The sequence below is a fragment of the Poecilia latipinna genome, unplaced genomic scaffold (genome assembly GCF_001443285.1).
Source record: "Poecilia latipinna isolate Pla-1442-1.1 unplaced genomic scaffold, P_latipinna-1.0 Scaffold770, whole genome shotgun sequence".
NCBI lineage: Eukaryota > Metazoa > Chordata > Actinopteri > Cyprinodontiformes > Poeciliidae > Poecilia > Poecilia latipinna.
In genome coordinates this window covers 242,785-265,591 of record NW_015113386.1, presented here as the reverse complement: position 1 = coordinate 265,591, position 22,807 = coordinate 242,785, and the positions used below count along the sequence as shown (strand labels likewise).

At 38.8% G+C, this 22,807-nt stretch overlaps 1 protein-coding gene and 1 long non-coding RNA gene across 2 annotated transcripts; both read left to right on the top strand.

Moving 5' to 3' along the window:
• Window positions 1–1,256: 1,256 nt before the first annotated feature.
• On the top strand, window positions 1,257–14,008 carry syt7a (synaptotagmin VIIa). The gene is given in 7 exon segments (XM_015046262.1): window positions 1,257–2,714; window positions 2,717–2,835; window positions 5,839–6,106; window positions 8,743–8,912; window positions 9,246–9,360; window positions 10,381–10,580; window positions 11,697–14,008. Coding segments are annotated over 7 exon segments (1,005 nt in total). The 5' UTR covers window positions 1,257–2,686; the 3' UTR covers window positions 11,802–14,008.
• A 2,541-nt stretch (window positions 14,009–16,549) lies between these two features.
• LOC106955836 (uncharacterized) lies at window positions 16,550–21,873 on the top strand. The gene is made up of 2 exons (XR_001426655.1): window positions 16,550–18,408; window positions 18,491–21,873. It is a non-coding gene; the product is annotated as an uncharacterized LOC106955836 (long non-coding RNA).
• The last annotated feature ends 934 nt before the right edge of the window (window positions 21,874–22,807 follow it).

Below are 22,807 nucleotides of genomic sequence, written 5' to 3'. Positions count from 1 at the left end.
TGGTGGGGATTTCATCCAAAAGCTTCCAAGCCTGAGTAAAATCTCCCAAAAGCTTGTGAAGAATATGATACAGACTAAGCTAAAGTTGACATTTTAAGACATTGGATGGAAACAGTTGATATCGCAATCTATTTTAAATGAGAGTTATAATCCACAGCCTTCAGTTGTCTGCTAGAACGATGAAGGTGATTACACTTCTTGATATTCCAAGCATACTTCCAGCTCAAATTAGGAATGACTTCATGGGAAGTAAATGAAAGTTTTGAAATGGCCTCACTGGACTCATAAAATAAAATTGGTAGAAAATCTGTGGGATCACCCAGGTAAGGTTGAAGACCGTCAGCACCCCCACAATCTGAGAGATTCGGAGAACCTTATCTTGACAAAGTCACGACATGCTAATCAACACATACCAAAGAACACTGATTGAAATTAAATCAGAGGGAGCCTGAAAATGTGAAGAGTGCAGTTATTCAATCATGTTGTTCTACCTTTTTTATTCATTCTATCAGTTTTTTTTTATGTTGTTGTTGCTTTTCAGTTGAATAGCACAGAATAAATGTCACAATAAATGTGGAAAAAGTTTTTTTTTTTTTTTTCTTGGCCTAATTTTTTTCCTCACAAAAGCTCTGCACTTTAACTGGGGTGTGTACTTTTAAGAGCTTCTCCTACTAACACCAATCACTAAAGAACAACCCCTGTCCTTCATGAAATGGTAACTTCCCCCTCTTTCCCCCCCCCGCCCCCTCCTGCTGGTTGAAGTGTTTGCTTGTCTTGTTTGCTTGCCTTTTCTGTCTGTCTATTTGTCAGTATACTTTCCTTCAGTCAGTTCTGTCTTTGTCCTTTGCAAAAATGCACACATTATTGCATTCAACATCGATTCTCATCCAAATTTGGAGGTTTTTTTAGCGCAACCAACAAAGAGCGCGCACTTCCTCTCGGCGAAAAGCTCGATAGAGAATGCTGGCCAGACAGACAGACGTTTTATGGGCTCCTTGTTTTATGGCCTGTCCAGGGCATTGCCTTCACTCGCTCTGAGTGACAACTACTTGCATATATGAAATATGCACATGTAGCCAATGCCGGTTTGTGCTTTGGCCCCGTGTTCCCACTCCACACTTTTAGAGTGTTGCTAAAATGCTGGAAAATCAGGCTGGTTTAAAAACAACTTGTATCATCTGTAGATGCTGAATTTTTGATGTCCTCTTTTGTAACACTCTAAATGTGCTCTTCCTATGTTCTTATTTTTTGTCCCCTTTCATGGTTTTAGTGAAGTTATAGTTTTGAATGGTATATCACCTTATTTCTCTTTCTATATCTCATTTATAAGTTATTTTAAACTCTCCGCATCAAAAAAGATGTTTCTTGTTCGCTTTATCCTGATGATCAATTGTATTTATTGTCTTTTTCTTTTTTCTTTGTGCTCTCTCTCTCTCCTTTTAGCATGTTTGCTCCTTTGTCTTCTCTTAAAGATATTGTCTGTAGCTCTGTGTTTTATTTTAATTTTTTGTCTTTTATTCTTTGATTCTTATCAGACTGACAAAACTAAGCCTATCTTGTGTTTGCAGGCTTTCCTTCCTTCCTATCTTTTCTTGCAGCTCTGTTTTTCCTCTCTAACGTGCTGGTGTTTGTTATGATCTCACTCTCTTTGGTTTTTGTTTTCATACTGTTCATGCTGGTTATACTTGCTATCTCTACTAAAACAGATTTCTAAACAATCAGCTTGCTTGTGTATTTCTCTCCTTTTTTTGGTATTTTCTGTCTAAAGTCTTTATTATTTGTGTCTCTTTGTAATTTGTGAATCTTCTATCCGTCTGCTCATTTTTTTCTCTTTCGCCATGTTTCTGTCCTTGCTTGTTTGTCTCTTAACTGTTTTTCAGTGTTCGACTTCCTCATGTGCCTTGACTAGTCATTTAAATGGAGTGCTGTCTTAGGTGTCCATCAACAAGATCCTTTGTATTATCCTCTATTCATTTCTGTCCTGTCTCATGCTTTTTTGTCTTATTATTCTAATTTGGTTTTTCTCTTTGTGACTCCTATTTTCATGATGTATGAACTTAGAGTTTTTTTCTCCAAGCGTGTGTGGAAGGGAATTAAATGTAACATCTATTAACATTTGTATCTTAGTGCCAGCCATGCCAGTGAAGATTTCATGTCTCTTCTTTTATTATTTCTGTAAAACCAACTGTTTGTCGATGCAACACAGAAATTTAAACATGCAACGTCTGTCCTCTGTATGTTGCTATATGTGTTTGTCTGCGGTTTTTATATATTTATATTTATGTCATTATATGTGTGTATCATAAACTCTCAAAGGATTTGGGGACATAATTTGGTTTCTATTATTTTAAGTTTATTGACTTTGTGTTTTTGTCTAAAAATGTGCTTATTATTTTGCTAGTGGAGGTAACGTTCTTTTTGAAGATGTACTTAAATTTCCTATGAGTTACACCTCTCAGGTCTTGTGCCCATTATTAATCTGTGGAATACAAGGCAGATTTTATTTGGCTTTTGTTAGCAATAGCTGTTAAAAAAAAAAAAAAAAAAACCCTATGAAGTGACATCAATCCATAGTAAAACTGGGACTGAACGGATCATTTTGGAGAGGCGGTTTGCTGCTAAACAGGTGGAGGTTGGACTCCCTGTGGGCTCAAACGCTTTCTGTAGATGAGTAAACTGCTCATTAATGTTTGAGCTGTTTTACGTTTGTCAACCTGATTTTTTGCTTGCAGGGGCAACAAGCCAGCAAACAGCCCCAAGGGTCACCCTCCTGATGCCGACGGGCACTCTTCTGTAACTGACCTGGCCAACTCGCTCACTGGAGACATGGTGATGGTAAGATGAGTCCACCTGGCATCCTCCCTCGCTTCCTTCCTTTCTTCCCTTCTGCCTCAGGTCTTGGTTTTCCACTCAAAATATGCGGCTAAAAGCAATTTCTGTGAACCAGCCATATGTGATTACTCATTATTACTAGTGTACTGTTTAAACAGAGGGGGGCAATATTATTTAAAATCATCTTTTTTTGAGCTTTATATGATATTATATTATTCCTTCATCAAAATCCTATCCTGGAGTGTTGCTTTGATTCTTTCATCCATGTTTGAGAAATCCTTGACTCTCACATGACAACTATTCAGTGGTGTCTGAACTCCTGCTCTACAAAGTGCTGCCCATTTCCACAAACATTCCCCTCAGAGCTGCAAACTCCTCCAGACTAGTGGCAGCAGCAGCAGCTTGCAAACTTCTGAGGTAACTGTGAGTCTCAGTGTCAGTCCAAAGCTCCTAAGAATGGTTGTAGTTGGTATAATGAATGGACATTGCTATGGTGATGTGCTGAAAGTGGAGTTTTGGAAAGAGCAGGCGCCTCTTAAAGAGACTGAGGCCCAATTTTTTTTTTAAAGATGTACTGCATAATTACTTGATTGTGTAATAAAATGGCACTATGTGCCTGGAATAAAACATGATAACCCCTTTTAAATCTTTTTCCATACACATTTCAGTAATTGATGTGACTAAAATGTTGATTTAAGTAATTTAATTCATGACACACATGTTCATTTCTGGCTAATGGTTAGATTGAATGAGAAAAAAAAAAGTTTTTATTGCAGAAATACTAAACACAAAAACAGAAGGTTCTATGGCACAACAAAGAGGCTGCAGTCCTCGGTTCAATTCCTGGCCCTGGACCATTTGCTGCATGTCTTCCCCTTCTGTCTCTGGCATTCCTCTTGAACATCTACTGTTGTATAAATACCACCAGTGTCACAAAAACCTTTAAAACACAGATAAGCTCGAGTGTTGGGCAGTAACTAACCTTTAGCGTTATTAAGTTCTGAGTCATGCTGTTTTCAACTAAATCACTGGTGTCTCTAATACACAGTGAAATGACTTCTAAATCAATGTTTTTTGGGGTATTTTTGCCCAAAAAGGGATCAACATTTTGCTACTTGTTACACATTGGATTTCTGTGAACCGTTTACATTTAAACACCTTTTTTAAGCACCATCTTAACTTTGGTGTAAATAAAGAAATTAGTTGCAAAGCCTTTGAGGATTCATAAGGTGGAACAAGCCAAGGTTTCGCAAAATCTACAACCACTGTGGCACAACACAACTAGTCTGTTTTATGGCGTATGTCAACAGTTTTATTCAGATGACACTTAACTCAATTTTCTTATAAAACCCATAAATTCCAACAGTGTTGTAGATCTGACAGGTTTTCTTTCTGACAATTATTCCGTGGATTAAAAAAATTTTAAATTTTTTTAATCCAATTTTAAAAATTTTCTTTCTTCAAATTTAGTTGTTATGGGTCATAAGTTTTTTTGTTTTTACAAATTAAGTGTTGTTGATTTGTAAAACTATTAACAGTCTCTGAGGCAAAGGCCACAGGTGTCTTTATGGCGTTTTTATGCACATATGCAGGTTGCATTTGAGCCTCCTTTATCAAGTGCATACCCCCAAATACCTTCCTCCCTTTTGCTAGTTTTTTTTTACAGTTAGTCCTAAATGACCTTTTCTCTAAATAAGTTACAGTATGAACATTAGAGCATTGTCAGGAGAATATTTGTCAAACTATCCTTTTGGAAGACGATTTTGATCAAGTTTAAAGGGCTAAATTGTATTGTCTGTATGACTTATACAATACTTATAGGCAATATTTAAATTGTATTGCTAATTTTGTATTTGCTTCCAGGCAGATATAATTTGAGAAATTTAAAAATACGTAGCCTATTAGCTGTAGTTTAAGCAAAAGGGCAGGCAAAAAAGATAACTTTGTATTTTGAAAGTTGGACTCTGCAAGCCAAAGCTTTGGAAATCCTGCTGAGATCTTATTTGATTTGTTCTGAGACATGGAAAGCACTTCAGCTAAGTCATATTTGTCAAGACGAGTAAATAAAATCACATTGTTCTGAGGTAATTCTTGCCACCAGCAGGAGTTGTGCTGCGAAGTCATTGTAAGTTTATAAGGCAAGTTGATCTAAAGCTGTGGATGGTAATGAGCGAGTCATAATAGAAGAAAATAACACACCAGCCGTTCCCACAGTGGCAATCAAGCAAGCCAAGTCATCCAAGGTGACTCATACTGTTTGACAAATTAGAGTTGAAATTCTCCGTCTTTCTGAAACCCGTATTGATGAATCAGAAGTGAGCCTTTGTCATTTCAGTTTTGGATGAAAGCTTCAAAAAGTAGTACTTCAGGTAATTCTCTGAGCAACACTTTGCATGCCAAACAGCACCTGAGTTCTTTCACTTAAAGGTCTACTGTAGTGCATGCTGCTTACCTCCACAATAATGTATGTAAACTTGTATCCCGATTGTTTTTCTATGTGTCAAGAAAAAAAAAAGTAGACGACAACTGTGGGACGAATATGTTACTGTAGGGAAGGTTTACGTCTTGCTGAAAGCTTCCTTCCTCCGCTTTCTGTTTCTCTCTTGCTCTCTCTCTTCCCCCCTCTCTCTCTGGCTTTTATCAGATATCTGCCTTTTAGTGGAGAGCAATGATAAAGCAGTCAGAGTGGCTGTGAGAGGGTAGTCGCGGGTAGTCTAAAGCTCCGTATCTTTAATCTGAGCACCTCCTGCCTCTTAAGAACATTAGTAAGGAAATTAAACTCTCAGAGTCTTCTTAACATTGCACCAATCTCTGTTTCTGAGCAGCTGCTCGAGCGCGCCATGATCAAAATGTGACTCTGAAATCGTTCCCCCTCACGGCTGTTCTCTGTCGAGGTCCGGGTGATGCAGAAAGTCGGCGCCTTTAGGTCTGACTTGTACCTTGTGTGGCTCTTGCCGGACACGTGACGGTTTACGTTCGTTGCTTTGTCTTTTGTGACCTTTGCAGTTGTCCCCAGGTTCAGAGGATGATGACGGCGAAGGGCCCGTCAGTGAAAAACTCGGTCGAATCCAGTTCAGCATAGGCTACAGCTTCCAGAACACAACCCTCACCGTCAAAGTTCTCAAGGGCCAGGACCTGCCAGCCAAGGATTTCTCCGGCACCTCAGACCCTTTTGTCAAAATCTACCTGCTGCCTGACAAGAAGCACAAGTTGGAAACCAAGGTCAAGAGGAAGAACCTCAACCCCCACTGGAATGAAACCTTCCTCTTTGAGGGTTTGTCATATTTCCACCTTTTAAAGACCTGAAATGTAATTAATCCCATTGGATTCTTTTTCTCTTGGTTTAAATGTAAATCCTAAAGGGGAAGTGTTGCATAAAATTCACATTTTGCATGTTTTTAGGGCCTCAATTGCACAAAAATAAATCTGTAAAATATAAGTAAAATGTCATTTTAAAAAATAAAAAAGTCAATTTCATAAGAATATGCCTCATAAGGTAAAGTTAATGCATACATTTTCAACCCTTTCCAGTTAGAAGATGCAGTAATACTTTATTTGAACGGGTGTGCGTAAAACTGATGTGACAGTCATAAATATGATATAACACCTGTTATTACATGAAGGAGTCTTTGTGAATCTTTGACTGTTGTCATGAAGTATCATTTGGTAAATAATGACACTTTTAATGCAAAGCTGTACTAAAACTTGCATTAAAAGTCCATTAAAAGTGTCAACCTTGCATTAAAAGTCCATTAAAAGTGTCAACCTTGCATTAAAAGTCCATTAAAAGTGTCAACCTTGCATTAAAAGTGTCATTATTTACAGAATGATGCTTCAACACAGCCTTCATAGCCAGTCATAAAGACTCCTTCACGTTCTTAAAAGGTATCATGTCATGCTTATGACAGTATTATGTCAGTCTTATGCACACCCCTTCAAATTAAATCTTATTGAAGATGCTCCTTTGGTTATAATCAGTACTGTGGCTATGTGAATTTGTCGCCATCAAGCTATAACTTCTTTTTCCATTCTTGCAGCTCAAACACTGTCAGATTGTAAAATGGCTCTTTTCATGTTTTGCTAACAAATTCCTGAGTAGACTGATATCTGGGCTTTGACTTGGCCGCTCCTTAACATTAACTTTGCTTTCTTAGAACCATCTTTTTGTGAACTTTTGCATCATACTTGAGGTCGTTTTTCTAGTTTGGTTATAAACTCGGATCACATGAACTTACATTTTTTCTCAGATTATCCCTTGTGCCTTTGGCTGAATTCCAGACTAGATTTGTACGGTCTTTTGAACTGTTTTTTTTTTTTTTTTCATATTTGACATTCTTTGACATTCTGCGATGCAGTTTTGATTTGTAAGAAACCATGGAAAACATTTCTTAAAGCACAGTCTCTTCTCTCTGAGCACTGGAACCTTTAACTCCCTCAGATTAGACGTAGCCGTCTCGATGGCTTCTCGAACCAGTCTTCTTTTCCCGGTCACTCACTTTGTAAGGACAGCCAGCTCTAAATAGTCCCAAACTCCTTCCATTTTTTAAAAGATGAATTTAGCTGAACTCTGTGGGATGTACATCGAGTTAGAAATGTTTGTGATTTTTTTTTCAGACTTAGTTTCCCATTAAATAGCTATGCAAGTTTGTTTAAAAGTAATAAGGCTCGCCAATCATTTTGACTGTGTGAGAAGTTAAATATTTGATTTTTGAGATTTCTTTTAGAATTATACAAGCACAATGAGATGGATCAAATCACACTTTTGTGATTAGACTGAGTCACTGTTGAAATGTAAAAAAATATATTCATCTTAATTTTGGGTAATTGTATACCCTACATTGAGTTTTTATTAGATTTTTTTTCCCCTCAATTTTCTGCTCTTTTATCTCAGGTAACTTCATCTGCAACATTTTATTTCGCCGACAGTTTCCGACCTGATTAAACCATCAAAGACCTTAAAATTACAAAGATAAATGAAGTGATTTTGTAGAGTAAGTGGATTGTTTGAGCATAAAGTTTTGAAATGAGAATTATTTTTGCTGTTAATACTGATTTTACCTCTCAGTGTTTGTGTATTGGGGGGGGGATGGCAGAAACACATAAATACTTTATTATAACCTCAATGTCACAGTTGTATTAAAAATTTACTTCTTTTGTTTTTCTTGCACGATAAGCAATAGCAACCACAATCCTGTATATTTCAAACAGTCTGAATGTATAACCAAGAAGCTGGTTTATTAGGCATTGTGAATAGAAATGTAAATATTGTGTTAATTTTCCACCTGTTAAGACACTGCAGTTTTCAGACCATGAAACTGGTTTCTTTGCTTTTTTTTCATCAAGTGATAGAGAGATAAAGCTCATTTGCAGCAAGCTTGGCAGATTTCAAAAAGACCTGTTTCTCCATTGAAAAGGAGCTTTGTTTTAGTTGTGTGAAAACTCAATACCAAAGTGTGAAATTAGAGCAAGTTTTTTATTGATTAGACCTCCAGCCTAGAAACAGCAGACCGATATTCTGTCTTGCTGTAATAATCATCATCATCTTGTAAGCTGCAGAGGCTGTTTGTCATCGGCAAAGACAAAAGTTTTTAGTTTTTTCTTCTTGTAAGGAACAAGTTTTTTTTATGACTTTTGAGATTGGCTGAGTGTGAAACGACAAAGTAGGAAAACTAGGGTGGAATATTCTCAAACCTTTCCCAAGCCCACAGCCCTTTAAGCTTGTACGCGATTAGTTTTGTGACAAGAAGTACAGCTTTTGCTCCACACGTTGGCATTTTTGTCATATTCTTCTGTGGAAGCATGTTGCACATTACTGTTCCCTCTGTACTGTCAGGAACATGCTTTTCGCAATCTGCCACTTAGCTATGCCTCTCCGCCCACAGTGTTATCTGCTTCCTGTGTCTGCTTTAGGCTTCCCTTACGAGAAGGTGAGAGAACGCACTCTCTACCTCCAGGTGTTGGACTACGACCGCTTCAGCAGGAACGACCCCATCGGAGAGGTGTCAATCCCCCTGAACAAGGTGGAACTGGGCCAGCTGAAGACCTTCTGGAAGGAGCTTAAGCCCTGCAGTGATGGCAGTGTAAGAGGGGCCGTTAGACAGAGCTACGGCTGATGCGCACTTTTAATCCCGGTGTAATTTGTTAAAGCAAGTGTGACACGTTTGGTCGCAGCTTTCATCATGTCTGATGTGACTTTTGGGTGAGCAATGATCATAGCTAAGCCAGCCCGGTCACTGGACCATCTGTATTTGGCACATGGAGTTAGAGCAGAAAGGGCAGTGATGTAACATTGCACAACGAGGCAGTGAGTAATCTGGAGTTTGATATCCCCTGATGAAATCTGATCTTAGACCGGATGATTCACACTCCATTGTTTTTTTTGTTTTTTTTTGTGTGTGGGTTCGTTTTTGCAGGGGAGACGAGGCGACCTGCTGGTGTCTCTCTGCTATAATCCCACTGCCAACACCATCACTGTGAACATCATCAAAGCTCGCCATCTTAAAGCCATGGATATCGGGGGCACCTCGGGTAAAGTCTTTGCTGTGTTTGTCTCGGTCTCAAATCTGTGTTTTTCCCAGTTTGGCGCCTTTGCCTTGACTTTCAAAGTTTTGAGGTTTTAATTTGAATTTGAAGTACACGGTACTTACTGACCGGTCAACACAGAAGGATGAGTACTTTGCTAAAAATTTCTTTACACTTTTTTTTTTTGTCATATTGCAGTGACAGCAGCTTCTACAGAATTGTTCAAATCAAAGAAAGTACTTTCGGTGTGCTTCAATGTTTTCACATTAAGTGACAGATGAAGTGAGCGTTAGTCTTTACTGTTTGCCCAGTAAAGAATGATCAGTGAGCTGCAGCTCTTTCTGCCTTTGTAAATTTACAGACTTTTATTTGACAAAAGTCTATAATTCCTTTCTTTACGTCTTCATAATAATTTCTTGCTTTGTGTTGGTCTGTCATGTAAAATTCGAATAAAATGCACAGAAGGTTGTAATGTGACAAAATGTGGAAACAGTCAAGGTGTTTAAATACTTTTGTACTCTGGTTAGTGTCCTCTGTTCATAGTCACAGCAGCAAGGTGACATTACGTCAAACATATCTGTTGACCTCTATCTGCCTGTATATTTAAGAGGATCTTGAACCTCAAAGCTAAATGTGTATCAGCGCACTTTGGTCTCTTCTGGTTTAAAAAAAGTATCCAGTCCTGCTGTGACATGCTTTCTGTACTTTTTTTTTTTTTTTGGTAAAATTAGAGTTTCCTGCAGTTACTATTACCAGATATAAAATTGCTCCAGAATTTGCTGTACGAATCCCAAGCCCCATTTCCATAAATACTTCCTCATTTGTATGTTTGCTAGCTCAGGGAATAGGTTGACCTTGAGCTCAATCGAGGTCTCTGCTTCCCTGCTGCCTTTCCTGTCCATAACAATCAAGAGGGTAATTGCAAAGCTGACCCTGAAAGTAAAAAAAGAGAAAAAAAAAAACATCCATAGGCATTTTCTTAGTTACCCTTGCGTAAACTTCTGCTCTTTTGCGTCCTTTCTGCAGACCCTTATGTAAAGGTGTGGCTCATGCACAAGGACAAGCGTGTAGAGAAGAAGAAGACGCCGGTGATAAAGCGCTGTCTGAATCCAGTTTTCAACGAGTCTTTCCCCTTTGATGTCCCTGCCCATGTGCTGAGGGAGACTACCATCATCATCACCGTCATGGACAAGGACAGGCTTAGCCGCAACGATGTTATTGGCAAGGTAATTTATGACATAAGCATCTGCGGGGAGTCTGCAGAGATTTTTAGATAGGTGTCATGGGTTAGCTCGGTGTGTTGTAGAATCGTAGAGTCAACAGTACTTGTGGGCGAAGAACATAAAAGCAAATTAAAATCAAATGAAGTAGAATGACTTATTTTCATTTTTTTTTTCTGTAGGAAAGAAATATTATTCAGTGTAGTTCCAAAACTTGAAATAGATTTTGCATGTTTGCTCAAATTGTCCTGTTGTTAGACCAAATCCTGGTCTAACAACAGGATTTGGGTCACTTTCTTTCAAAATGCCTGCTGGATTTAGCAAAGCTTAGTTGAATTCAATAAAATCTGATTTGTTGCAGTAAGTTGGTTTTTCAGTCAAAGTCTCTGGATAGACGCAGTTCTGCTTATTATAAAAGCTTGGTTATAGAAAGATGAATACTTTGGATTGTACTTTCTGCAAATCATCAATCGCCTGTGCAGGAGGGGTCAAATTTCTGCAAGCAAGAAAGGAAGAAGTCTAAGGAAGAAACTTTTTCTTCCTTAGACAAGCCACACTTACAAGCTCAGACATCCAGTAGACATTAAAATTACCTTAAGTCACTAGATGGGGCCTTCTGCTGCTGTTAATGGTTCAATTTTGCTCCGTGTTAGGCGAATGTCACCCGTTGTGAACTTGAAAAAATAAGGTTTTGTCATGACAACCAAGCAATTTGAACAACACCAACCAGCCGCCTCCTCCTATGTGTATGAGTTAGCATTAAACTTCAAGAGGCATGAAACTTACAGAAGATTTAAAGTAAAAGCTATAACTCTCTCCTTTGTTTGAATATTGACCATTTCAACCTCTAGCTTCATTAATTTAGGCAACAATGGCATTAATATCACTTTAGTAATACAGCCTGTGAGTGAACAAGGACAGCTATTACTGCTTCACCTCATCACTGCTTTTTGACTTATTGCTGCTCTTCCGAAATAACTGATACCAAACACCGTTTACCATCATGATACACGTGAAAACATATCAACTTGGAAGAGATGGGCCATACAATGGCGTTTTATGTCCTCAGTAGTTTACAAATTTTCATGAAGAGTGCATGTTTGTTTCTTTCCCCACTCTCAGATCTACCTATCGTGGAAGAGCGGGCCAGCAGAAGTAAAGCATTGGAAGGACATGCTCGCTCGGCCGCGCACTAACGTCGCCCAGTGGCACGCTCTTAAGGCCTGATCGCACCACCCAGCTTCCTCCATGGCCACTTCCCGTCTCCTATTTCCTACCCCTCTTTTCTCTCCCCTACTCCCGCTCCCGTCCTTATGCACAAGACTGACTTGCTGCCAGGCTGCGAAACACGGGTACAATTAGCCATCTGCTCTCTTAAACCTTTAAACTCTTCTCTATTTTCTTTTAGAATCTCAATTTCCTCTTCCACTTCTCTCTGAATTTCTCGCCCTTTGTGCTGTTGTATGTTTTTTTTTTTTTCTGTGTCGCCACTTTGCCAATAGTCCCCCTGTTTCTGACTGTCTGTATGTCTGTCTTTCTGTCCTTATGCAATCAGCCCATGGAGGTCTAACGATCCGTTTATTTGTCGCTGCAGTCCCTGACCAGTTAAACAAGTTGGTATCTTAGAGAATCATAATAATTTGAGCTCATTTAATCTTGTTGTATAAATAGTACAGTTACACAATATAATACAGAAGGCACTGTATGAACATACAGGCGGATGTCAATAAATTACAATACCATCGTAATGTTAATTTAGTGGTTCAGCTCAAAAAGTGAAACTCACTGCATACCAAGTGGGTAAACCTAGAGTATTATATATTTCCAGTCTTTATGTCTGTTAATTTTGATGACTGCGATGTGCAGCTAATATGAACCCCAAATTCAGTTTCTCGTAGAAGTCGGTTATTACAAAAGACCAATGAAAATAATTAATACAGCATTGTGGTGCTACAACATGTACTATGTACTCAATAATTGACTGGGGCCACCAGCCTGTGACTCTGCAAATGTGTGCGCCAGCCTTCAGTTCATCCTCACTGTTGGCTCTAGAGCCTCGGCACTGTTTGAGATTTATACCAGGAGAGTTTGCACTTTTGCCATATTCTGCTGGAAAAATAAAATCTGCTCTTCTATAAACCTTGTCAGCAGAGTGAAACATGGAATGCTCTAAAACCTTTTTGGTAAACGTCTCTGCTAACGTTGGACTTTATAAAATACAATAGAACAACCTCAACCAGCTTGAAATCTGTGCCTCTTCCCTTTATCTCCAGACTCTGGGACCTTGATTTACCAATGAAAAATAAAATCTTCTTTTCTAATGGAAAGAGGACTTGGAACATGTCCTTTTTAAGAAGTATTTGTCAGTGTCTTGCATTCAGGAGTGTCTTAACAAAAGGAAGGTAACAGTTGCAGAATATATTCTGGAAATGATTGTGTGCAGTGACTCTTAAAGCTCTGACTCCAGCCACAGTCAGTCCCTTGTGATTCTCACCAAAAATCATAAATGAGCTAGAATCCTCTCCAGGCTTCAGTTATCCCTGTTGCCTGTGCCAGATTTTTCAGCCACTGTTTTTCCTTCCACTCAACTTTTCAATCAGCAGCACACACTTGTGGTTTCCCACCTTTGTACAGAATGTCAGTCTCTGTCTGCTGCTATATTCTATTTATCTGAGAAACAGAAATTTGGGTTTTCATTAGTTGTTAATAGGTAACAATCAAAATTAAGAGACATAAACGCTCCAAATATGATGTTTGTAATGAATCTCTATTAATTATTAATTCTACTAATTAATTAACATTTCTGTGACGTTACGATACACCTGTACTCATCTTATGAAGATATAATTTAGCTATGTAGGCTGGCAGGGTTTCACTTATGAACACTAGATAACTGTATCTTAGCCATATTCTGTCACCTGTTTCCCCGTTTCATTAGTCTTTTCATTGACCCTACTGTCCTTGTTATCTGTCTCAAGTGTTTTAAATTTTTTTCTCATTGCAAACCTTTTCTCCTTCACTCAAGAATGGTTTAATGTTCAGCTGAAGTCTTTGAAAGTGATCGATAACAGGTTTGTGATGAAACAAGCTGAACTCAGGACGGATTTGTTCACACTGTTGTCTCTTCTCTTCCTTCTATTCTCCTCTCTGTACTCTCTTTTGCCCCTCTTCTCTTCCTTCTGGCACAATATTAGTGACTTACTTTGCCTCACCACTCCTCTCACAACAACCCTCTTTCTGGAGCCTTCCTTGTCGTCTGTGTGCTGTGGGTGCTGTGCTGTAGCTCCAACAAAAATAGAGATTAAAAAAAAAAAAAAAAAAAAAAAAAAAAAAAAGCAACTAAACTTTCCAAAGCTGGGAAAAGATGGGACACAAACTTGTGACATGGATTCGTCCCGATTTTTCCAGAAAGAAGAAGAAAAAAAAAAAGACACGGAGAGAGAAAAAAGAAGATGAGATCCCAGGATGTCACTTTTCATGCATCAACAAACCGAGGAAACCAATTGAAATCTTCCAATGTTAACAGGAAAATCGAGGCTGAAAGCAAAGTTTGTGCACATGGATTCAGCTGTGTGCACACACTTGTCTTCGCCCTGTGCTCTTCTGTCATGCTGGTGGGTGTCCACCTCCAGCAGGTTGGACTGTATAGTTAGACTGCTGTGTTAATGTATGCCTTCTGCCACTTGAGTGTGCATTTACAGGAGCAACGCACTTCGAACTTTACAGAAATCTTCTTCTCTTTTCTCTTTCTTCTCTCGCGCTCTTCTTGCTCTTCTTACTGCCATCGTTTCCCCATCCTCTACTGCCCTGCCTTCTGAACGAGGGCACGGGGAAGTTCATTTTGCACTTTTTTGAAAATGTAATAAAAATAATGATGATGATTATAGTTTTTGATGATGATGATGGTGATGATTATAGCTGTGGTGAAAATCAAGGGAGGAGAATCTGGAAGGGTTGGCTGCAGTCGGGGGGAGAGGCGACGTTTGCTCGGTGTTTTCAGGGCCTGAAGTTGAAGCAGAGGACACAGAGGATGCAGGGCTCTCATCCTCCTCTTCTTGGTCTTTTTTATGTGTTTTTTTTTTTTCTAAATATGAGAGTGCTTATGTGTGCTTGTGTGTGTATTTGGAAGGAAACTGCAGGACTCCTGGTGGGAGTCCACTGATGTTTGAAATGTCAGGCTGGAATGGAGATTCAAGGCACGTTTGCTTGTCTCATGGAGACTGGCCAGCACAACAGTGCTATTACACAATGTGTCGATTAACATCAAGCTTGTCAGAGCTCAGAGCTGCACATTGTTATTCTGAATGAGTCCAAGAAAAAATAGTTTATATGTATATATATGTATGTATAAGTATATATACTGACAGGAAAAGGTAGTTCTTAGCCACGTTCTGAATTTTAGTTGCACCTCATGGGAATTACAAATGACGGACAGCCTGTGCGATTTCAGATGATTGACTTGTCTGCCTCTGTGAGATACTGCAGGAGTGGATTAGAGGTTATCTAATGCAGTAATAGTTGCCCGGTTTGTCAGAAACATTCAACTCACACCTGTGGAAATAAAGCTGTCATAAAGCAGCAACAATAAAACTTACTTAGATGCTCATAGATACCTCTGCTCTTTCTTAGTTTGCCGTTTGTCCCAGTTGTTTGCAGTTCACCTTTAATACACTCTTGTAAAGTTTTACGCCTATTTCTGTCCCAGGGTTTCCCTATAGCACTCTCCAATCTTTCTACGCCGTGGCACTTTATTCAGGAAGTAGCTAAAATATTTAGCTGAATTATCAATACTGTGCTTTTCAATGAATTAAAATTCAATGCCAAATGTACTCTAATGCGAATACATCTATTTAAACATATTTAAATTTCCAGTACAATATAATAGCTTTCTAAACCAAAAGTATGTACCAGAAATGACTTGTATTGAGTTATATAAAGCTCACTGAAGTAAGAAAACCTACTTAAGAAGACTCATATCATTATATATTACTGTACAATACCTATGCATGTCAAAGTGTCAAATAGTGAAGTACATCAATGTTTCACTGGGGTAAAATATAAGATTACATTATGTTTCAAAGTTTTGTTCTTAAGGTCATAAATAAGTAAATTCAAGCTTTATTTATTGATCATATTTTCATACAGATGTCACAAAGTGTACCATAAAAAGGGTGACTTTAATAAACCACACAGAAGTGTACAATACAGAAGCCAAAACAATCCAGTCGTCTTGTGACAATCTATTATAAATAAGAGAAAAACTTATTTTTTTCTATGTTCTTGAGGACAAAAAAATGAAATACTTTAAACTTTACATCATAACAGTTATGGAGAAGGTAGAATATTTTTGAAAAGTTTTAATTCTGCTGTGATGATTAACAATCAGCTATATCTATACCAAATAAGATATGAAGGAACATTTCAATTTAAAAAGCTATAGCGGTTATTTGTCTGTTGAGAAATGGTAAATCAGAAAACATTTAAATTCTTCACTTCTGATTTGCAAGCACAGCTGTTACCCCTTTTGTTTCCATGTTTACAGGCTACAAAACAATTTTCATTAACCTTTCTCCAAATCAACATAGAAAACTAGGAAACCCTTTGCCATTAAATGTAGGCTTAACTGCTAATAGTAAGTCTGTAAGCAAATCCAAAACTAATTCTATATAAATACTATTTTTTGAGCATATGTATGTAACAATATTAAAAGATGATGCTATTGCTTTAATATTTAAAACCTTCTTTCCTGGAAGTTGTCTGTCTGCATATATGGATGATCTATTATTATATATATCTCATAAACTTTGAAATATACCCACATCATACATTAGAACAGTAATTTAAGTATGAACAACTATTAAAGTTGATGCAGTTTTTATGCAGTTACTGTTCTAATTTCCTGTATCTGCTGACTGTGCTGCTATGCTAATGATGGTTTGTGCTGCTATGCTAATTTGTCCCTTCTCAAGTGTAAACACTTGAGAAGGGACAAATAGTGAGGGAGTTGGTTCGGTTGTGTATTTTTTATTTTTTTTATTTCTTTCCATTACTTTAAAAATTAAAAACAAATTTGGTCTTTATTTTTAAACTAGGAATATGTAATGCAATAAAATTGTCTTTTTGCTGTTTGAGAATATTAATAAAGTTTCATCTTCCTTTAGAGACTCGGAGCTCAAACAGCAGCTATAAAGAGAGAAGCATTTACTGCATTTCTTGATGCCCAAACAGTAGGAGGATTCCCTATCTGTGTTTACTTCATTAGCAATGGCTTCCCACCACCTTGTGTTCAGTTTCTACGGTAATCAAGTGCTTGATTGCTTAATGGTTTATGCTAATTCTCTTGAATTATGTTTACTATTCAAGATGTAATGCAGATATTAGAATATAGTTGTTTTTTTTTTTGTTTGTTTTTTTTTCCCAGCCACACATCTTCTTTGTTGCCTATGGGGAAGGATGTTAGCTAGTAGCATTAATACTGCATCCAAATTACAGGAAACTTGTTTTTCTTTTTAACTGTGTCTATAGTGATGTCTCTAGATTAGTTTGTTTTGAAGATGAGCAACTGGATGAAAGATATTTAGATGACAAAAAAGCACAGCAGTCTGATTTTTGTGGGTGTAAAATGTCCAACAAGCTGAAGCCCCACATCTCTTGGACTTACAGTTACGCACCAGTCTAACGAGTATTTAGCTGAATTCCTTCTCAGATTTCTTCTTGATTCTCTACACTGAGATTCTTCTGACTTTTATCCGCCGTTGCTGACCTGAATCACTTAATTTGAAACCCATTGTATAAAGACTGCCTAATAAGCGAGTCCATACATAGCACAGCTTCTGCCAACACTGCCCTTTTTTTTTTTTAATCTCTTTTGATTCACGCTAAAGATGGTGTCAGCATACAACTGTGCAGCTGTAAACTGGCCAGCGCCGTATAACTCCTCCTCATGAGTGTCGGTAAGCTTTTCTGGACAGCATGCGGTGTGCCGAGTATGTTCTGGGCACTGTCTTTCATGTGAGCCTCAGTGCTGGCTGCTGTGATGCACTGATCCAGTCCAGTGCCCTTCAGAACAATTGGCCATCCATGGAACAGGGCTCACTGTTTTGACAGCCAGTGCCTGCAGTGTCACAGCACATTACTCTCCCATTAGGTGGTCAGAAAGGAGCAATATCTGCTTCCTTGGACCTTGGGGGTGAGGGGGGGGGGGGCTCACTATTTGCAAAAATAACTCTGGCTAAGAAAAAAGAAGCATGGAGTGCTTTTATAACTAACATGCGTGCAAGTAAAAGTCTTGTCACCCATTCGTTAGCTTGGTCAGCTTTATCGTTGCTGATATTGGAGCTTTTCCCAGCTAGAATTAGGCAGGGGAGTGAGAACACCCTGAACAGGTGCCAAGTCCATCGCAAGGCTAACACAAGGACAGCCAATGCCTAACAATGGATGCTTGTGGACATCATACAGAAAGGCCCCCAGGTGACCAGCAGTCCCTTTTTTCCAGTTGTCTGTCAGTGCAAACCGCTGCTCCACCTGGCTTGTCAGGTAAATACAGAAACTAATCGGTGTAATCACTCCTGAAGGTGTGAAAACACTTTCTGGACCTATTAAGTCAACACAGTTTCTCAGCTATTTCCCTTTAACTGAGTTACATTTGGTTCAGAAGGCTGAGCTACCAGGCTTTATAAAGTAGTCCTCAGTCACCCTGTGAGCTTGGAGATACGCTGTTATTTTTATAACATGAGGCAGATTGTGAAGCCACTCATCCTTGAAAATAGTCTGCTGAGAAGACGTTTGGACTTTTAGACGTCAAAGCTCTGCTTTTTAATCCACCTGTTTCCCCGTTTCATTAGTCTTTTCATTGACCCTACTGTCCTTGTTATCTGTCTCAAGTGTTTTAAATTGAGACAGATATCATTCAGTAGTTTATCAAACTACTGAATGATAAATATTCTACTCTGCCACTTTGGTCACTGTTGGTAGGTTGCATAAATAACATATCTGGAAATTACATAACTTTTCTTTTTTGAACACAAACTGATCCTTCACATTTCTGATTCATGGTATCGTTATAGCATATAAAGAAACTGTTGCTTATTATTATTATTATTATTTTTTTTTTTTTAGGAAGCGTAACAGTGATCTCAGACCTGGATATTTATAAGGATTACTTGTACAAAACGAGATACAGCTAAGTTTCCTTTAGTGGTTAAAATAGAAGAAGCATTGATGCTCTCAGTTGTGACTACTCTTAAATGTTTGACTCTGGAAAATTGTGGGGAAAAATGCTGTGTGTTTGCTATAAAGCCGGTTCCCTCACGGTATATTTCATTTGACAACAGAGTGTAAAATCCTTCAGAAACCTTCTATCCGTAAAACACTAAGAATCCCCTAATTTATCTTTATATTTTCTGCTATCAGCTCAACAACCAAAACACTAAAATGGATGGAAAGTTTAAATCTAAACATATGGAGACATTAGCTCCCAAACACCACTTTTTAATTGCGCTGCCACCTCTTTCGCACCTCTAAATGTGTTGCGCTTTCTTGGCACCAACAATGTCAGGAGTGACCTTCAGCAAGCCAGGGCTCATGAATATACCAAGACAGGATTACAGATGTTCCCAGTCAAGAGTCCCCCCCCTCCTCCAGACACGGGGTCCAGTTGGTGTGTTTGTTCTGCCTCAGTGCTGTCTCTCATCATTATATTCAATTCCTGGCAGAACCAATGAACAGGTGCTGGTGTGGGCCTGAGTAAAATAAAAGTTGAATTCTGCCCACAACTTTGCTGCATATTGCTGTAAGTTGCATGTCCTTTTTCTGCAATAAATAGACTTTTTCTATCTAAAACCATCCCCAGACCTGTATTGGCATTTGTAGTCTATCTTTTAAGTAGATTAATCTTTTACTCTTCTGGTTGAAAAATAGTGAAAAATCTAACATTTAATTTCAGAACATTTGCTAAGTGTAAAAAAAATAAGCTCTCTTTTTAAAATCTAATTGTTTTATGTCCTCTCTTTTTACCTACATAATCTCTCTAGATTTGGTTCATCACTTGGGCTCGGGGACTGGAATGACGATGCTTATTGTATTTGAAATCATTATTCTATCATAAGACCAAATTAACACCCATTTTTAGATTTCTGGCAGAACCCACCAAACTTAACTTTTAAATGTTCTGCTATGTCAGGCAGTTCCACGTGGGTTTTTGAAGACAAACAGGCCCCCGCCATCACAAATCTGCCATGCTCAACAGTTAGCCAGAGGCACTTTACCTCACATTCATCTTTTGTTTCATGGCAGGTCAACCTGGAGAGTTTGTTGCAGAAAAATCTTGCTCTCTATCTGAACTTTGGCACAGACAATCATAGTTCCCCAAAGATGATCCTGACAGACACGTTTATGTCTTTCTTAAAATGGAATAAATCCATGTTGGCTGAGTTGAATTTGAGTCATTCTTTTAAGACTAGACTTTGTGCACTAGAGTATAAAACTTACCCCTGTGGTTTAATATCTTGACAGCTTATTTTGTACATGTCCATGCATTTTTAAAAATTGATTTACATTTACTAAAGTTATATAATTAGTTTAAACCTCTCACAACTGAAGAGGTCCTACCTGTTCCTTATGTTCCCTTGAGATTTATGATGGCATTTGTCCTTGTCTCATTCCTCCTTCCCTTAATATTCCATCGTAGTTTTCCTTGATGGATTTCTTAAGTTAAGCATCAGTGACTCACTCTATTGGAAAGGTGCCTGCCCTGCTGTAGTCTTTGTTAAATTAAATTAGGGGTATTCTTTCTCTTGGAGACCTTAATGTTTGTGTGTGTAGGTGTGTGTGTGTGGATTAAAGTGAGGCTGCGGTAATCCCATCCTGGAGGAACATCTTCGCTGCTTTATTCTGCTGAATCATGTTGCGACGCCTGAGTAAGTTCAGGAGTCACCTGGCTCACCTTCGCTGTTTGTCTGCGCGTTCGTCCTGCCCTGCACCGACGGACCTCTCCTCTCCCTCCGACTCACCCTTTCAATTGTTTTAAGCATCTGGTGAAAACCAGTGTGACTCCTTCCATTCAGGGTTGTATGAATAGTAACTACACGAATATGAAAAACAATAACGAGTAATAATTTCCTTTCTGTTCACATTTGACTGTTGGTTACTGTGTACGTATGTGTGCTTGGTGTTCTTGTGTTTTTGTTTCTTTACGGAGCATTGTGAAGAATAATTACTTTATTTTTGTTTGTTTGTTTTTTAAAAAACTTCATGTAAATATTGTTGGTGAAAATTAACATTTATTGTACTCCGAGTTTTCGTTTGTCACTCGAGGCGATGAAGAAAACAACGATACACATGAATAACAATGGTGATGTTGATGATGATGATGAAGCTGATTATACCTGCCCTTCTTGAACAAGGGCTTTTGATGTCTGCTGTATTTTTGTTGGGGGCGTCTTGAGGTCAAGGCAAGACAAGCGACGGGGAAGGAGTGGTACCCGACACATCCCAGGTTCTTTGTAGCAACACTGCCACAAGTCCCCGAATTCACCCAGGTAACTCAAAGCGACACAAATTGTAGCCATGAAGCATCATTGCATTCTTACAACATGCTTTGCGGTGTGTGAGAACAACACACACCTCCATGTTGAGTCACTCCAACCCAGTCGCTTGGCATCACATCCCCCCCCCCCATCAGCTTACAGGCTCTGGGATTTACTGAAATGCCATTGTGTTAGAAGGGATTGACCCTGTCCTGACACCCATGATGCCTTGCTCATCGAATCTGGAGTCATTATTGATGTGTAGGAAGCCATACATAAGGATGGACATGGCTTCCATCATCCTACAGCAACAAGGGTAATTTGCATGCATGTTTTAATTCCCAACTGGGCTGATGTGAACTTGCCAAATAACCGGCTTGTCTGTTGCTCTGTGAACTATTTGCAAGAGCTCTCAAACGCCAGCAAGGACAGTTCAGGATTAGAGAGAAAGCCGAACTATAAACTGCCATATTGTGATGGAAAAAAAAAAAAAAACTCAAATAATACTTGCACCATCGATCCTCTTCCAAACAGATTTTAGCTGTGCCATATCACAACCTTTGTTTTCTCCAGGACTCGTCTGCAAAAACACTGTTAGATGTTAAATCATGTATTAGTTGTAACTTCAGGGAATGCTGACGGAGCTTTTCTGTGCCGATTGATCATTAATTAGTTAGAAGATATGGTGATGTCACACTGTGTGTGAGAGAGAGCAGTCGGTGTCGCATATGTCTGCAGTTTAACAAGATTTCGGAAACATGTTAAAAGATCTTTGCACTTTGAGCTTAGCACATTTAGTAAGGTTAGCTCACTTAGCTTTGCAAACTATGAACAACGGTTATCATATGTGCTCCCTGAAGACTGAGCAAAAACTGTGAAGACTACCAATCCAGCATGTTCCCCGACAGACAGAACCGAATTAAAACAGAGCTATTTTGCTGCAATGCATTCAGCCTTGCTTTCAAAATGTTGGTGTCTCCTGTGACTTCATCTTTAAATGTCTCATCTATATTGAAAACGGCTAACTTTGCTCAGTAACAACTTCCAAACCAAAGAGAGTTTTTGTCAGTGTGACATGTTGGCGCTCGTGTTTTCTGAGCCTAAAAAAGATTGGATTTTTAAGCCAATCAGTCACTGTTAAGAGCTGGGCAAGTGTGAAATGTTTATTCTGGCCAATAGATGATTTCTCGGTGCATCGCTGCAATTTATCCTCTTTGTAATAAATGAGGAATTAAAATGCACTTTTATTTGTGTTCAAAGCATGCTATGGCTTTGCAAAACATTGGTAAAAACAGGATTGTGGTCAAGTGCCATAAATCCTACTTCATCTGGTTTTTCATATGCTGCGCCCGCCCTCATGTTTCAGGCCCGGCATCCGCACGGTGCAGCGGCGGAGCTCATCAGTTTCAGGTTTCTTTCAGGAGCGTCTCTGACCTGACATGGTTTAGCGGATGCTGCCGGCAGCTGTCTCCAGGAAAGACAGTGGATACAGTTCTACCTTCATCTGTAATACCATCCCTCCGAGGGAGTCCCACAAGGACGCTGAAGCTCCACACGCTGACCAAAAGTAAAGCCCAGCTACTTTCCCCTCCAAACTCGATCTGTTGCTGATTGTGAATGAGATGCAGGCCGAGCGGCGTCGAAATCCTGCCATTTATACAGAGGTTTTTTAAATCAGGGAGGTAATAAGCAATACTCTTAACTGAC